The sequence below is a fragment of the Cherax quadricarinatus genome, chromosome 33 (genome assembly GCF_038502225.1).
Source record: "Cherax quadricarinatus isolate ZL_2023a chromosome 33, ASM3850222v1, whole genome shotgun sequence".
Classification (NCBI taxonomy): Eukaryota; Metazoa; Arthropoda; class Malacostraca; order Decapoda; family Parastacidae; genus Cherax; species Cherax quadricarinatus.
The window spans coordinates 34,336,351-34,354,515 of NC_091324.1; the positions used below are offsets into that span (position 1 = coordinate 34,336,351).

Below are 18,165 nucleotides of genomic sequence, written 5' to 3' on the forward strand. Positions count from 1 at the left end.
ATCCCATCAATCCCGGCTGCCTTACCCCCTTTCATTTTACCTACTGCCTCACGAACTTCCCCCACACTCACAACTGGCTCTTCCTCATTCCTACAAGATGCTATTCCTCCTTGCCCTATACACGAAATCACAGCTTCCCTATCTTCATCAACATTTAACAATTCCTCAAAATATTCCCTCCATCTTCCCAATACCTCTAACTCTCCTATTTTTAACTGACAAATCCATTTGTTCTCTAGGCTTCCTTAACTTGTTAATCTCACTCCAAAACTTTTTCTTATTTTCAACAAAATTTGTTGATAACATCTCATCCACTCTCTCATTTGCTCTCTTTTTACATTGCTTCACCACTCTCTTAACCTCTCTCTTTTTCTCCATATACTCTTCCTTCCTTGCATCACTTCTGCTTTGTAAAAACTTCTCATATGCTAGCTTTTTCTCCCTTACTACTCTCTTTACATCATCATTCCACCAATCGCTCCTCTTCCCTCCCGCACCCACTTTCCTGTAACCACAAACTTCTGCTGAACACTCTAACACTACATTTTTAAACCTACCCTATACCTCTTCGACCCCATTGCCTATGCTCTCATTAGCCCATCTATCCTCCAATAGCTGTTTATATCTTACCCTAACTGCCTCCTCTTTTAGTTTATAAACCTTCACCTCTCTCTTCCCTGATGCTTCTATTCTCCTTGTATCCCATCTACCTTTTACTCTCAGTGTAGCTACAACTAGAAAGTGATCTGATATATCTGTGGCCCCTCTATAAACATGTACATCCTGAAGTCTACCCAACAGTCTTTTATCTACCAATACATAATCCAACAGTTTAGAAGTATATACGTATAAAGATACACATCATATCCCTCCAAACTGCCAATATCCCAAACCCCTCCTTTAACCCTTAAATGGTCCAAACGTATATATACGTTCACTCGCGTAGTGCCCCAAATTTTTTGAGGAAAAAAAAAATCTTTTCTTTTAAAAGGAAAAAAGACCATATGGTACCCAGGCATCCCCAATTATTTTAATATGGAACACAGTGAGTGCACACACCCATTCTCTCATGTCTAGGTGACTCAGGCTTATTGTGGCAATGTTGAATGAATGACAAAGAAAACGTATATATACATTTGGACCGTTTAAGGGTTAAAGTGCAGGCATTGTACTTCCCATTTCCAGGACTCAAGTCTTGCTACATAAAATAACCGGTTTCCCTGAATCCCTTCACTAAATATTACCCTGCTCACATTCCAACAGCTAGTCAGGTCCCAAATACCATTTGTCTCCATTTACTCCTATCTAACACGCTCATGCACGCTTGCTGGAAGTCCAAGCCCCTCGCCCACAAAACCTCCTTTACCCCCTCCCTCCAATCCTTTTGAGGATGACCCCTACCCCGCCTTCCTTCCCCTACAGATTTATATGCTCTCCATGTCATTCTACTTTGATCCATTCTCTCTAAATGACCAAACCACCTCAACAACCCCTCTTCAACCCTCTGACTAATACTTTCATTAACTCCACACCTCCTAATTTCCACACTCCGAATTTTCTACATAATATTTACACCACACATTGCCCTTAGACAGGACATCTCCACTGCCTCCAACCGCCTCCTCGCTGCAGCATTTACAACCCAAGCTTCACACCCATATAAGAGTGTTGGTACCACTATACTATCATACATTCCCTTCTTTGCCTCCATAGATAAAGTTCTTTGTCTCCACATATACCTCAATGCACCACTCACCTTTTTTCCCTCATCAATTCTATTATTAACCTCATCCTTCATAAATCCATCCGCTGATACGTCAACTCCCAAATACAGTGGACCCCTGCATACCGATGGCATCACATAGCGATTAATCCGCATACCGCGTGCTTTAATCGCAAAAATTTTGCCTCACATACCACTTAAAAACCCGCTCACCGATTTTCGTCCGAGACGCGTCCAATGTGCGGCCTGAGCCATGCTCACATGTTCCGCCGGTGGCATTGTTTACCAGCCAGCCTCCGCGGTAACATCCAAGCATACAATCGGAATATTTCGTATTATTACAGTGTTTTCGGTGCTTTTTCTGGAAAATAAGTGACCATGGGCCCCAAGAAAGCTTCTAGTGCCAACCCTACAGCAATAAGGGTGAGAATTACAATAGAGATGAAGAAAAAGATCATTGATAAGTATGAAAGTGGAGTGCGTGTCTCCGAGCTGGCCAGGTTGTATAATAAACCCCAATCAACCATCGCTACTATTGGTGGTACAGCTGCTGCTGCTGCTGCACTGTCAGCTGCTGCTGCTGCTGTAGCATCGTCTGCTGCTGCTGCTGCACTGTCAGCTGCTGCTGCTGCTGTAGCATCGTCTGCTGCTGCTGCTGCTGTAGCATCGTCTGCTGCTGCTGTAACATCATCTGTTGCTGCTGTAGCATCGTCTGCTGCTGCTGTAGCATTGTCTGTTGCTGCTGTACCACCGTCAGCTGCTGCTGCTGCTGTAGCATCGTCTGCTGCTGCTGTAACATCGTCTGTTGCTGCTGTAGCATCGTCTGTTGCTGCTGTACCACCGTCAGCTGCTGCTGCTGCTGCTGTAGCATCGTCTGCTGCTGCTGTAACATCGTCTGTTGCTGCTGTAGCATCGTCTGCTGCTGCTGTAGCATCGTCTGTTGCTGCTGTACCACCGTCAGCTGCTGCTGCTGCTGTAGCATCGTCTGCTGCTGCTGTAGCATCGTCTGTTGCTGCTGTACCACCGTCAGCTGCTGCTGCTGCTGTAGCATCGTCTGCTGCTGCTGTAGCATCGTCTGCTGCTGCTGTAGCATCGTCTGTTGCTGCTATACCACCGTCAGCTGCTGCTGCTGCTGTAGCACCGTTGTTGGTGTGGCTTATTGAGAATACCAAGAAACAATTAACCCCAGAGGATTTGCCACCCAGGATAACCCAAAGAAGTCAGTGTCATCGAAGACTGTCTAACTTATTTCCATTGGGGTCCTTAATCTTGTCTCCCAGGATGCAACCCACACAAGTCGACTAACACCCAGGTGAACAGGGAAAAATGCCTGGAACTAGTGCTCATATTGGTGAATTTAAAGCCAGCAAAGGTTGGTTTGAGAGATTTAAGAATCTTAGTGGCATACACAGTGTGATAAGGCATGTTCTGGAAGAAAATGCCAAACAGGACCTACAGTACTCAGGAGGAAAAGGCACTCCCAGGACACTGTCTCATCAGTCATTGCTGCATCTTCAATAAAGGTAAGTGTCATTTATTCTTCATTTAGTAGACTAGTACATGCACAATATATACTGTGCATGTACTACTCTACTATTGTGCATGTATCCTTCTCTTTGTGTGTAGGAAAATGTATATTTCATGTGGTAAAATTTTTTTTTTCATACTTTTGGGTGTCTTGCACGGATTAATTTGATTTCCATTATTTCTTATGGGGAAAATTCATTCGCATACCGATTATTTCGCATAACAATTGCCCCTCTTGCACGGATTAGAATCGGTATGCGGGGGTCCACTGTATCTGAAAACATTCACTTCTTCCATACTCCTCCTCCCCAATTTGATATCCAATTTTTCATTATCTAAATCATTTGATACCCTCATCACCTTACTCTTTTCTATGTTCACTTTCAACTTTCTACCTTTACACACACTCCCAAATTCGTCCACTAACCTCTGCAATTTCTCTTTAGAATCACCCATAAGCACAGTATCATCAGCAAAAAGTAACTGTCACTTCCTGTTTTTTATTTGATTCCCCATAATTTAATCTCACCCCTCTCCCGAACACCCTAGCATTTACTTCTTTTACAACCCCATCTATAAATATATTTAACAACCATGGTGACATTACACATTCCTGTCTAAGACCTACTTTTACCGGGAAATAGTCTCCCTCTCTTCTACACACCCTAATCTGAGCCTCACTCTCCTCATAAAAACTCTTTACAGCATTTAGTAACTTACCACCTATTCCATATACTTGCAACATCTGCCACATTGCTCCTTTATCCACTCTATCATATGCCTTTTTCTAAATCCATAAATGCAATAAAAACTTCCCTACCTTTACCTAAATACTGATTACATATATGCTTTAATGTAAATACCTGATCTACACATCCCCTACCCACTTTAAAACCTCCTTGCTCATCTGCAATCCTGCATTCTGTCTTACCTCTAATTCTTTCAATAATAACCCTACCATACACTTTTCCTGGTATACTCAGTAAACTAATTCCTCTATAATTTTTACAATCTGTCATGATCCCGTCAGTTCCAGCTGCTTTACCCCCTTTCATTGTACGTAATGCCTCATGTACCTCCCCCACACTTTCATCCTGCTCTTCTTCACTCCTAAAAGATGGTATACCTCCCTGGTCAGTGCATGAAATTACCGCCTCCCTTTCTTTGTCAACATTTAAAAGTTCCTCAAAGTATTCTCGCCATCTACCCAATACTTTCATCTCCCCATCTACTACTCTCCTACTCTGTTTTTAGCTGACAAATCCATTTGCTCCCTAGTCTTTTTTAACTTGTTTAACTCACTCCAAAAGTTTTTCTTATTTTCATTAAAATTTATTGACAGTGCCTCTCCCACTATATCATCTGCTCTCCTTTTGCAGTCTCTCACCACTCTCTTTACCTTTCTTTTACTCTCCATTTACTCTACTCTTCTTATAACACTTCTGTTTTGTAAAAACCTCTCATAAGCTACCTTTTTCTCTTTTATCACACCCTTTACTTCATCATTCCACCAATGACTCCTCTTTCCTCCTGCACCCACCCTCCTATAACCACAAACTTCTGCATTTAATGTGCCCAAGAGTGATTATTATTACATAATAGAGATATGTGCTCATGGAGAATGTAAACAAACCGAGTGGCCTGCGCCGTATTTGAAAGACCACTTGCCGTATAGAAAGTTTTGGTCATAATTTGAGATCGCCATATTAGCAGAATGCCATAAGGCAAAATGCCAAAAAGTGGGACTCTACTGTATTAATAGTGTCAACCCATTCACAACTGCATATTGGAATGGACAGTGACATCATTTGTTTACTCTTGAACATAGCCAAAACAATCGAACATTTCTCCTACGTTGAGCTCAATTTCAAGGTACTTTTCATCATGAAAGCAATCAAAATCATATCTATTTCTGTAACATATCTTCCATTCTATCAAATGAGATGAAAAAAACGAGAATACAACCAAAAAACAAGAACACAACCATAAAAAACCATACAAAAATACTGCTAAGGGGTGGCTAATTGCTGAGAAGTGAACTCCATTATTTATGCTTAGATTTCTTTCATTTTTGGTGTACGTTAAGAAGCATCCTTCCATCATACATTGCCCAAGTTTCAACAAGATAGTCCAACAAACAAATGAGATACAATTCCCTAGATCAAGAGCAAGAGCCCCTCACCAGTGTCAAGGAACCTGCCTTAAGTCTGCTCACTTATGGAAATTTTGCTTGCACGTTGAAGCAAAAAATCGACCCATCGACTGCTCATATTTGGAAAAACTCGCACATGGATGTGCTCGCAAGTAGAGGTTCCACTGTAGTTCTTATATTTATTTCCTTTCATCTCTCTGGGGACGTAGAAAAGAATCTTTCCTCTGCAAGTCATGCATGTCATAAGATGCGATTAAAGTGCTGGGAGCATTGGGCTAATAACTCCTGTATAACTTACTAAAAATAATAATAAGAAAACTTTATAAAAATTGGATGTTTAAATATGTGTGGATGTAGTGCAGATCATAAAGAGATAATTGCCAGTGTTGTGAATGAAAAGAAGTTGGATGTCTTTCCTATTAGCGAAACAAAGCTGAAAGCAGTAGGTGAGTTTCAGTAGGGAGAAATAAATGGGATTAGGTCAGGAGTATCTGAGAGAGTTAGAGATAAGGAAGGGGTAGCATTAATGTTGAAGGATCAGTTTTGGAAGGAAAAGAGGGAATATAAATTTATAATTTCAAGGATTATGTACATTAAAATAAGGATTAGATGCGAGAAGTGTGTAATAGTAAGTGTTTATACACCTGGAGAAGAGAGGACTGTAGAGGAAAGTGAGATTTTGGAAGATGTTAACCGAGTGTTTAGGGAGTTTTGAACTAAGTGAAAGTAACTGCGGTAGGGGACTTGATTGAAAAAAGTGTGAGAAATGGTTATAGAGGGTGTGATAGGTGTGTTTGGGGTGCCATGGGTAAATGATAATGGGGGGCCTTTGATTGAACTTTGTATAAAAAGAGTTTTGGTGATAGGTAATACATATTTTAAGAGATATGATATAGGGCATAATGACAGTATAGTCTACTGGACTATGTATTGGTGATTGAGACACTTATGCAACATATGGGAATCTTTATTGAGGAAACTTTTTGCCACACAGTGGCTTCATCAGTCCAGTACAAAGCAGGAAGGTGTAAGGAGAGGAGGAGTTTGAGGTAATCAGTCCCTCAGCCTGGAGTCGATGAATTCAGTCCGTCAGTCTTGTAGAATATACAGCATAGGGCCGTAGAAGTGGCTTATGTGCTTTAGTCAAATGTCAGATGAGGCGAAGCAGGAGGAGGCGGGGTCATAGTGGAACCATCCACTAGTCTAAGTAGGTCTTCATCCAAAGGTTGGACAAGTGTTGAGGAATTCTTTGTATCAAGACGGCCTACTTAGACTAGTGGATGGTTCCACTATGACCCCGCCTCCTCCTGCTTTGCCTTACCTGACTATAGTGTATAAGCCACATCTATGGCCCTATGCTGTACATTCTACAAAATTGATGGACTGAACACATCGACTCAAGGCTGAGGGACTGATTACCTCAAACTCCTCCTCTCCTTACACCTTTCTGCCTTGTATTGGATGGAGGCTGGAGGCCTGGCTGGCTGCTTACCTGGGTGGCTGGCTGCCTGGCTGGTTGCTTGGCTGGCTGCCTGGCTGGTTGGATGGATGGCTGCCTGACTGGCTGGATGGCTGCCTGGCTGGATGGCTAGCTGGCTGGATGCCTGGCTGGCTGGTTGCCTGGCCTGTGGCTGGAGGCCTGGCTGGCTGGCTGCCTGGCTGGCTGGTTACCTGGCTGGCTGGCTGACTGGCTGGCTGCCTGGCTGGATGGCTGCCTGGCTGGATGGCTGCCTGGCTGGATGGCTGCCTGGCTGCCTGGCCGGCTGGATGACTGCCTGGCTGGCTGGATGGCTGCCTGACTGGCTGGATGGCTGCCTGGCTGGCTGGTTGGCTGGATGGATGCCTGGCTGGATGGCTGCCTGGCTGGCAGGTTGAGTGTGCAGGGTAATGTTCACTCAAGGATGAACAACACTAGACTGGCTCACGATGCCTGCGCGGGGAGGCGGACTGGTCTGGTACACCGACTGAAACTTGTGGCAACAGCCGAAACTCGGGACAAAATTTGGCCGAAAGAAGTGGTCGAAACTCGAAGCAGCCGATACTCAGGGCAGCCAATACTCGGGGTTCCACTGTAATTCAACTGTATGAAAATCAGTTATAGTAAAAGAAGATATACTAGGAATAAAGTAAACCGAGTTATTTACATTAAAGTTAAATAAAAGATCAGCTTACAATGATAGGCACAGAAATCACTCTCCTCCCTTTCTGTAGCTTCATTCATCAGGTACCCTTTGGCTCTCTTCCAGAACTGGCTCATGCTAGGACAGGTTTTGACATTGCTATACAATGAAAGGTGTTTGAAACTTCCTACCCTGCCTTCACCATCTCTTGTATCTCAGTAGTCCATACATATGATTCTCAGATCTGTGTTTGTGAATCTAATTTGTTATCTTTTCATTATCATTTCTTGTATCTGCGACGTAATCATGGCACCCAGGAGGCATACAAGTGATGCTGGAAGTGACTAGAAAAAGTTTAAGCGGTAAAGTTTTGATGTTATGAAGAAAACTGAGATATTAGATAATCTTAAAAGTGGTGCATGTGTGGTGGAGACAACTTATGGACTTAACCCTTTGAGGGTTTTCGTCGTACTAGTACGTTTTACGCGTAGGGGTTTTTGACGTACTAGTACTCATAAATTCTAGCGGCCTCAAATCTAGTGGGAGAAAGCTGGTAGGCCTTCATATGAAAGAATGGGTCTATGTGGTCAGTGTGCACAGTCTAAAAAAAATCCTGCAGCACACAGTGCATAATGAGAAAAAAAAAACTTTGACCATTTTTTTTAATAAATCAGCGACTTTGCAGTGTATTTTCGTATGGTATTTATTGTTGTATTCTAGTTTTCTTGGTCTCATTTTATAGAATGGAAGACATATTACAGAAATTGAGATGATTTTGACTGGTTTTACAATGAAAGGTGCCTTGAAATTGAGCTCAAAGTAGCAGAAATGTTCGATTTTTACCAAACTTCAAAAGTAAACAAATCGTGCCAAGCGTGCAATACACGTTAACTGGTGAGTCTAATATTCTTTTACAAGTGCACCAATAATATTTATACCATTTTTTACACTAATGCAGTAGTCTGCATAACAGTAAATCTTATATTTTTTGTGAGAATAAAAATTCAAAGTGGAAAGCAAAAGAATATAAGAGGGCCCTTGAGACGTGACTGATGACTAGAGGAAATGTCATTTTAGTGCCAGGAATGTCTTTCTTGTTTATTCTGGACCATATTCGGAAATTGGCATCTTTTGAAATTTGTGTGAAATTGGCAAAATTGCTAAATTCTGACCACTGTACTGGATAGTTGAATTTACAAATGGGTGGTTTCTTGCACCCATTCGATAGAAAAAATGGAGTTCTAGCGAAATATTCATGTTTTTTGTCGACTAGTACAGTGAAATTGGCCTAAAATGGGGCTCAAAGTGGGCAAAATCGCCGATGCGTAAACATCGCCGAGACCGCTAACTTTGCGAGAGCATAATTCCGTAAGTTTTCTATCAAATTTCAAACTTTTGGTGTCTTTATGATCGGGAAAAGATTCTCTATCTTTTCATAAGAGAAAATAATTTTTTTTTTTTTTTAAATTTGGCCGACCCTGAGAACGAGTTTCGGAGAGGGCCTGTCGACCCTCAAAGGGTTAATGATGCATCAGCTCATAAAATTAAAATGAATGAGGCAAATATATGTATGGGCTTGTGCAGTGAATAACCCAGATTGTCACCTCCTGAAAAGAAGGACACAGATTACAGCAGATAGATAAAACTGGAAACTTATTTATTGAATGGACTGAACAAAACAGAGGTGTACCACTTAATTTTTATCTTAATTAGGGAATAAGTCTTAGAGTTCTATAAAACAGTGTGTGATGAGGAAGGAAGGACTGAACTAGTGTGTATGTTTAGCACAGGCTGGTTCCACAAATAACCCACACATAAAAGAGAGAAGCTTACGACGACGTTTCGGTCCGACTTGGACCATTTACAAAGTCACAGTGTGACTTTGTAAATGGTCCAAGTCTTACCAAAACGTCGTCGTAAGCTTCTCTCTTTTATGTGCCGGTTATTTGTGTATCATTCCAGTCACAATATTGTGCCTTTTTTTTGTTATTTAAAGGCTGGTTCCACAAGTTCAAGTTACATAATAGGTTACATACAATTAAGTTTTCTGGTGAAAGTTCTTCAGCTGATCATACAGCAAGTAATTCCCTGCTGAATTGCAGGAAATTATTTATGAGGGTGTCTATGAGCCACATCAAGTGTTTAATGCTGATGATACAAATGTGTATTGGAAGAATCTGTCAACAATAATGTACATCAGTCAACAAGAGAAAAGTGCTCCAGGTTTCAAGGCAGCAAAAGATCACCTCACTGTGTTGCTTTGCAGTAATACATTAAGTGATTTCAAGTGTAAGCCCATGGTTAGTTATGGCTCCAAGACTCATTGTGCTTTGAAAGGTATAGATAAAAAATACCTTACCAATAATTTGGAGGTCAAACAAGTCAGCATGGATGACAGCAGAATTATTAATTGGTTTAAGCATCACTTTATTCCTGAAGTCACGTTTTATTTGCATATCAAGAACTTTGCAGTCAAGGTTCTCTTCACTCCTGATAATTCCTGTTCTCATCCAAAGTCTTTGTTAGTGTGAACCAGCACGTAAAAGTTGTATTTTTACCTCCAATTACAACGTCTTTAATACAGTCACTGTATTGTGGAGTTATTAAGTCATTCAAGTGTAACTACACATGAAAAGTGAAAAAAATAGTCGCTTCAACATGCTCTTGCTCCAACATGATAGTACCAACCTTTTGGCATAAATTTAACATTGCAGATGCCATCAGCTGTGCCAGAAGTGCATGGAATGAAGTGCCTCAGTCAGCATTATATGCAGGCTAGGGAAAGTTATGGCCTAGTGGTGAATTCTTTCTCAGGGTTTCCCCTTGCTTGAGAGTCAGGTGCAGGAAATAGTTCAGCTGACAAGATTACCAGGTGATGGCTTTGAAGATATGCAGGAAGATATGAATGAGCTCTTAGAAATTGATGATGAAGATAGAAATCCAGAGGAAATGGTGGCAGAACTCAGCACACAGATACAAGGAGACAGATAACAGAGGAAGAAGACGAAAAACCTGAAGAAAAACAGCTAACATTGCAAGAGTTATGTGAGCAGTTCCATATTATTGGTAAAATTGCAGACTTTTTCACTTAAGAGGGCTCTGACAAATCTAGAAGCACTGCTCTCAAAAGGGGTTTAGAGTGGCAGTATAAAGTATAAACACTGGTGATGATTAACCCGATATAGTTCAGAATCTTAATGTAAAACTTCCACTTGATACAAATCGCTGGAAAAAATTTAAATGCAGAATTTTTGACCCTAGTGTAGTTGACAGCCTTTTAATCCCTAAAAGAGACTTTAGTGCCAAAGCCTCGACCATCCACCTCAGCTGACAATCAGCACCCATCCACTTCAACCCAGTAGGGCCACAACATCCCTCTCCACTCTGTTCAGACTCTTCGACAAACACCAGCAATTAAAATTTAAGGTAAAGAATATTATTTCTCTAACATTTGTAGCCTTAATGCATTCAACATAATACGTCTCAGTAACCATCTACAGTTACATTATCATGTTTATTTGTTTACAATTTGGATATTTATAAAGAAGTTGGTTGCCATTTTTGGGGGTAAAGGAACATAACACTAATTTTCCATAAGTTCTTCAGTTTGTTTTACACACTTTACTTTTGCATGCAGTTTTCAGGAACACAATTACAATGCTAATCAGTAGTCTACTCTAAATCCATCTTGTCTTCTGTAAATTCACTCTTTCTTTTTCTTGGAGATCTTCAAATACAGTGGACCCCCGGCATACGTTATTAATCCATTCCTGAGAGCTCATCGTATGCCAAAATTATCGTAAGGCGAATTAATTTTCCCCATAAGAAATAATGGAAATCAAATTAATCCGTGCAAGACACCACAAATTATGAAAAAAAAAATTTTTACCACATGAAATATTAATTTTAATACACACAAACTGACACTTACCTTTATTGAAGATCTGGTGATGATTGATGGGATGGGAGGAAGGGAGAGTGTGGAAGTTGTTAATGTTTAGAAGGGGAATCCCCTTCCATTAGGACTTTAGGTAGTATGTCCTTTTCCGGGGTTACTTCCATTCTTCTTCTAATGCCACTATGACCAGCTGACCATGGTGCAGCAACAGCTGACCATGGTGCAGCAACAGCTGACTTTGGTGCAGCAGCAGCTGACCATGGTGCAGCAACAGATGACGGTGGTGTAGCAGCAGCTGACTGTGGTGCAGCAGCAGCTGACCATGCTGCAACAGCAGCTCACCATGGTTCAGCAACAGCTGACTGGTGCAACAACAGCTGACCATGGTGCAGCAACAGATGATGGTGGTGTAGCAGCAGCTGACTGGTGCAGCAGCAGCTCACCATGGTTCAGCAACAGCTGACTGGTGCAGCAACAGCTGACTGTGATGCAGGAACAGCTGACTGTGGTGCAGCAACAGTTGACGGTGGTGCAGCAGCAGCTGACTGTGGTGCAGCAACAGCTGACGGTGATGCAGCAACAGTTGACTTTGGTACGATAGTACATATTTCCCACCCTTTTTACATATGATCGTTTAACCCTTTGAGGGTCGACAGGCCCTCTCCGAGACTCGTTCTCAGGGTCGGCCAAATTAAAAAAAAATAATTTTTTCTTACAAAAAGATAGAGAATCTTTTCCCAATCATAATGACACCAAAAGTATGAAAGTTGATGGAAAACTTATGGAATTATGCTCTCGCGAAGTTAGCGGTCTCGGCGATTTTGCCCACTTTGAGCCCCATTTTCGGCCAATTCCACTGTACTAGTTGACAAAAAACATGAATATTTCACTAGAACTCCATTTTTCCTATCGAATGAGTGCAAGAAACCACCCATTTACCAATTTCAACTATCCAGTACAGTGGTCAGAATTTAGCAATTTTGCCTATTTCACACAAATTTCAAAAGATGCCAATTTCCGAATAGAGTCCAGAATAAACAAGAAAGACATTCCTGGCACTAAAATGACATTTCCTCTGTTCATTAATCACATCTCAAGGCCCCCTCTTACATTATTTTGCTTTCCACTTTGAATTTTTATTCTCTCAAAAAATAGAAGATTTACTGTTATGCAGACTGCTGCATTAGTGTAAAAAATGGTATAAATAATATTGGCGCACTTGTGAAAGAATATTAGACTCACCAGTTGACGTGTATTGGATGCTTGGCATGATTTGTTTACTTTTGAACTTTGGTAAAAATCGAACATTTCTGCTACTTTGAGCCCAATTTCAAGGTACCTTTCATTGTAAAACCAGTCAAAATCATCTCAACTTCTGTAATATGTCTTCCATTCTATAAAATGAGACCAAGAAAACTAGAATGAACAATAAATACCATACGAAAATACAGTGCAAAGTCACTGTTTTATTCCAAAAAAAACGGCCAAAGTTTTTTTGTTTCTCATTATGCACTGTGTGCTGCAGGATTTTTTTTATACCATGCACACTGACCACATAGACCCATTCTTTCATATGTAGGCCTACCAGCTTTCTCCCACTAGATTTGAGGGCACTAGAATTTAGGCGTACTAGTACGTCAAAAACCCTGGGTCGTAAGCCATACTAGTACGGCCAAAACCCTCAAAGGGTTAAGAGATGGTATCTCCAGCTATCTGTTTTTCGTTTATCCACACAAATAACAGTCTCTCAACATCTTCGAGTACTTGTGATCTCTGTTTCAAAAACAAACTTGCACCTTTTGCAAGAACAGCTTCCTTGATTGCCGTTTTGTTGGTTACAATAGTAGCGATGGTTGATTGGGGTTTGGTATACAACCTGGCCAGCTCCGAGACATGCATTCCACTTTCGTACTTAGCAATTATCTCTTTCTTCATTTCCATAGTAATTTTCACCTTTTTTACTGCACAGTTGGCACTAGAAGCTTTCTTGGGGCCCATGGTGACTTATTTTGCAGGTACAATCACTAAAAACGCTGTGAAAATATGAAATGTACCAATTGTATGCGTGGATGCGACCGCACTGGCTGGCTTGTAAACACTGGCATGCACGGGGCAGCTGAGGACACACGTGGGACGCGTCCCAGACGAATCGTGTGTGGCGGGTTTTTTAATGTGTGCCGAGGCAAAATTTTTGCGTTAAAATGTATCATATGCCGGATTTAACGTATGTCGATGCCATCGTATGCTGGGGGTCCACTGTACATTAACATGCTATTACTACACACACTGTTGATTCCAAATCCCCAGATACAGTGGATTTCTTAATTTTGCAATCCAAGGCTGTTTACTTGATTCAGCCCCTTTTTTCATGGCAGAGTTAAAAGCTCTTTTTATGACCATGTCCGTCTCTTCATATGTTGTTAGCTTTCTAAAAATGTGACTTTTCATATCTCATTATGCTTCACACTCATCAATAGTTGTGTAATTTCAAGCAGGCACAAATTAGTAACTTCTCATAAAAACAAAAGATTTGTGAATTGTCTTGTACATAATCAGGTTTGAATATATGGCATCTGTAGTCTAGAAAACCTGCAGTCTGTCACCTGTTCGGTCCAGTGGTTGCTGTATTAGATACTTTTAACTGTGTTCCATATTTATCCTAATACAGTGGTTAATCACATTCTGTTTACTTTGCAGGTAATCATTTTAATAGATGAACTGCACATGTATTGCCAGAATCCAATGATATAAAAGGTTATGTGTGTGGCAGAAACAGTGTACACATTTATGTGTAGCTTCAGCAGTGTGAGACATAAAGCTCACTACATTGTCGGAATTTATAAGTGTTATGTGTGGATACTTGGCATCAGAATTGGTTTAAGATTATGCAGGCCCCTGGGCTACAGGTACTCTGAGGCCCCCGATGATATTTTGAAAAGGAAAAAAAAAATAATCATAACAATCAGCAGTTCATTATATACATGATGTAATAACGTACTATAATTATGAACTTACATCAGTGATGTGAACGCTTTTCACTAAATTTCTGGAGGCTGTCCAGCTGGCAGAGGACCCTGTGCTGTAGCCCACAAAGCCCATGCCTTAATCCAGCCCTGCTAGGCAGTGATACTTAACACTTTACGTACCTTCAAGAGCCTCTGAATGTACTTTTACTTTATGCACTGAAATATTGTTTTACAACATTATCACCTACTTCAGAATTAACTTTATTCATCTGAAAAAAATGCACATGCATTAATCACCATGGCCTTCAAAATTTGTAAGAAAATGTGCAAAAAATGGCGTTGGTAAACTTTAATGTTGATGCTTATTTTTAATGGCCTCTGGGAGGCCATTTTAGTGCAGGATGAATGTAAACATCTGGTAATATTGCTGTTAGCAATTAAAATGCTTTTCTTCACTGTCCACCCTTTTTTTTTTTTTAGGTTCAGATACTTCCCGCCATTGTATATTATATTTTTAGTCTAATGCATGAGGGTATTTTTTGTTTTGTCAAATATTATCAGACTGTGTGTTTTATTTTCATTTCTCATCCACTATACCCTCTTAATGAAATCCCAAAGCTTATTAAGAGAAGGTAACTTTGTGCATTCTTTTAAAAATCAACCATACCCCCGTCAGTTTTAATTTGCTCTCTGGTGGTCTACTTCTAAACACGGTCTTACACCGTTTATTTTGTATCGTTCATTTCCTTCTACAATTCAGTAATTTTTTTTCTTTATCTTCATCCTTAAACATTTATATTTTGTCTTTCACACTTAGTTTGCTTAAAAACATTTGAATCTATCTTCCCCTTCTGTGTTTTTTCTCATGATGTATAAGAAAAAATATGAATCTATCTAGCCTGTGTTTTTTCTTGTGATGCATAAGAAAAAATTGAATCTATCTAGTGTGTGTTTTTTCTTGTGATGTATAAGGAAAAAACATTTAAGCCTATCATCTCCTTGTGTGTTTTTTCTTGTGATGTTTACTGCCTGACATTTCTGGAACTTTGAATAAGTCTTGTGTGTTTAGCAGTATTTAATAAGTGAATATATAAACTAATCAAGTGAGGTCATGTAGAAAAAATGTATCAGTGTTTAGTGTGTCAAAAAGACTTCGTTCATAATTCACTTTTAATTAATCACCTTAGAGTTCATAAAGTTAAGAAACCATTTCAGTGTTCAGAATGTCTTAAAAGTTTTTCTAATAAATCACAGTTAAATGCCCATTTAAGAGTTCATACAGGTGAGAAACCATTTCAGTGTTCTGAGTGTCTAAAGGCCTTCACTCAAAGATCAGCACTAAACAAACACTTAAGAATTCATACAGGAGAGAAACCATTTCAGTGTTCTGAGTGTCTCAAGGCCTTTTTAAAAAAATCAACTTTAAACACCCACTTGAGAATTCATACCGGTGAGAAACCATTTCAGTGTTCTGAGTGTCTAAAAGTTTTTTCACAAAAAGCACATTTAAACAACCACTTGAGAGTTCATACAGGTGAGAAACTATATCAGTGTTCAGAATGCCTAAAGGCCTTCTCAGAAAAATCACACTTAAACACCCACCTTAGAATTCATACAGGAGAGAAACCATATCACTGTTCAGAGTGTCTAAAGGCCTTTTCAAGAAAATCAGATTTAATTACTCACTTGAGAGCTCATACAGGAGAGAGACCATACAAGTGTTCAGAATGCCTTAAGGCCTTTTCAAAAAAATATTATCTAAACACACATTTGAGAGTTCATACAGGAGAGAAACCATATCAGTGTTCCGAGTGTCTAAAGTCCTATTCAAAAAAATCCTATTTAAATACTCACTTGAGAATTCACACAAAAGAGAAGCCATTTCATTGTTCAGTGTGCATGAGAGCCTTCTCTGAAAAATCTGCTCTGAAAAAACACTTAAAAATTCATGTTGGGGAGAAATCATATCATTGTTCAGAGTGTCAGAAAACATTTTTAAGAAAGTCAGATCTAATTACTCACTCAAGAATTCATACAGGTGAAAAACTATATCAGTGTTCAGAGTGTCATAAAGCATTTTTACAAAAATCTAATTTAAACTCCCACTTGAGAGTTCATTCCGGTGAGAAACCATTTCACTGTTCAGTGTGTCAAAAAGCCTTTTCAAAAAAATCATATTTAAGCATCCACTTAAAGATTCATAAGTAGGTACCTGGGTGTTAATTGACTGGTGTGGGTGGCATCCTGGGGGAGAATATTAAAGGAACCCAATGGAAATAAGACAAAACATACTTGACGACACACTGACTTTCTCGGGTTATCCTGGGTGGCTAACCCTCTCAATTAAAAATCTGAACAAATCTTATCATATCTTATCAGTGTTAAGAGTAACCATAATCTTTTTCACAGAAGTCCGATTTTAGCAAAAAAATAAAGGATATAAATGTATGTATCTAATAATGTATGTTCAAATGTACTGCTCTATAACCTATATCAATATAGAGTAAGAATTAGTATTAATCTGCCCGAAATGCCTTGGCATGCTAGTGGCCTTCTTTGCAATTAACCCTTAAACTGTCCAAACGTACATCTACATTCACTTGCGTAGCGCTCTGAGCATAGATCTACGTTTTTTTAATATAAGAAAGCATGTAAAATCAAATGTAGATCTACGTTTGGAGCTCTACATGAGTGAACGTAGATCTACATTTGGACAATTTAAGGGTTAATATTTTATGACGTGTAAACCACTCATTGTAAGCTTTACAATTAAATAAAGATTTTGATTTTGATTTGATTTGATTTGAACACCAGAAAATGAATACAGGTAAGTTGTTGAGAATATATAAATTGTGTAATTAAAAAATCTGCAAACTGCCACCAAAGAGGTCCAAAAGAAACACTTTATTTCTATAAAGCGGAGTGCAGTATATTTTACAGTTAGGGTGATTGGCATATACAGTGGTCCCTCATTTTTCGTAATTAATCCGTTCCTGGAAGTGTGACTATTATTGAAATTTTCGATTTTCAAATCAATTTTCCCCATAAGAAATACAGTGGACCCTCAGCTAACGATGGCATAAGCTAACGTTAAATCCAGCTAACGATACATTTTAACGCAAAAATTTTGCCTCAGCTAATGCTAAAAAACTCACCCAACGCGATTCGTTCAAGACGTGTCTACGTGTGGCCTGAGTGCGCCTCAGTTGTCCAGTGGGTGCCAGTGTTTACAAGCCAGCCAGTGCGGTCACATCCACGCATACAATCGGAACATTTCATATTATCACAATGTTTTTAGTGATTGTACCTGCAAAATAAGTCACCATGGGCCCCAAGAAAGCCTCTAGTGCCAACCGTGCAGTAAAAAAGGTGAAAATTACTATGGAAATGAAGAAAGAGATAATTGCTAAGTACGAAAGTGGAGTGAGTGTCTTGGAGCTGGCCAGGTTGTATACCAAACCCCAATCAACCATCGCTACTATTGTGGCCAACAAAACGGCAATCATGGAAGCTGTTCTTGCAAGAGGTGCAAGTTTGTTTTCGAAACAGAGATCGCAAGTACTCGAAGATGTTGAGAGACTGTTATTGGTGTGGATAAACGAAAAACAGATAGCAGGAGATAACATCTCTCAAGCGATCATATGTAAAAAGGGTGGGAAATACGTACTATTGTACCATGGTCAGCTGCTGCTGCACCACCGTCAGCTGTTGCTGCACCACAGTGAGCTGCTGCTGCACCATGGTCAGCTGCTGCTGCACCACGGTCAGCTGCTGCTGCA

At 40.0% G+C, this 18,165-nt stretch overlaps 1 protein-coding gene across 3 annotated transcripts in view; it reads left to right on the top strand.

Moving 5' to 3' along the window:
• Positions 1 to 17,178, top strand: part of LOC138853566 (zinc finger protein 84-like) — a 60,995-nt gene extending 43,817 nt beyond the window's left edge. For 2 of the 3 annotated variants that reach the window (XM_070091034.1, XM_070091032.1), the window contains exon 2: positions 14,118 to 17,178. In XM_070091034.1, the coding sequence (XP_069947135.1) occupies positions 15,509 to 16,594 (1,086 nt within the window). In that variant the 5' untranslated portion in view covers positions 14,118 to 15,508 and the 3' untranslated portion in view covers positions 16,595 to 17,178. Of the gene's footprint in view, positions 1 to 9,490; positions 10,949 to 14,117 lie in introns of those variants that run through there. The other variant, XM_070091033.1, reaches the window with a different exon arrangement.
• Positions 17,179 to 18,165: the final 987 nt, after the last annotated feature.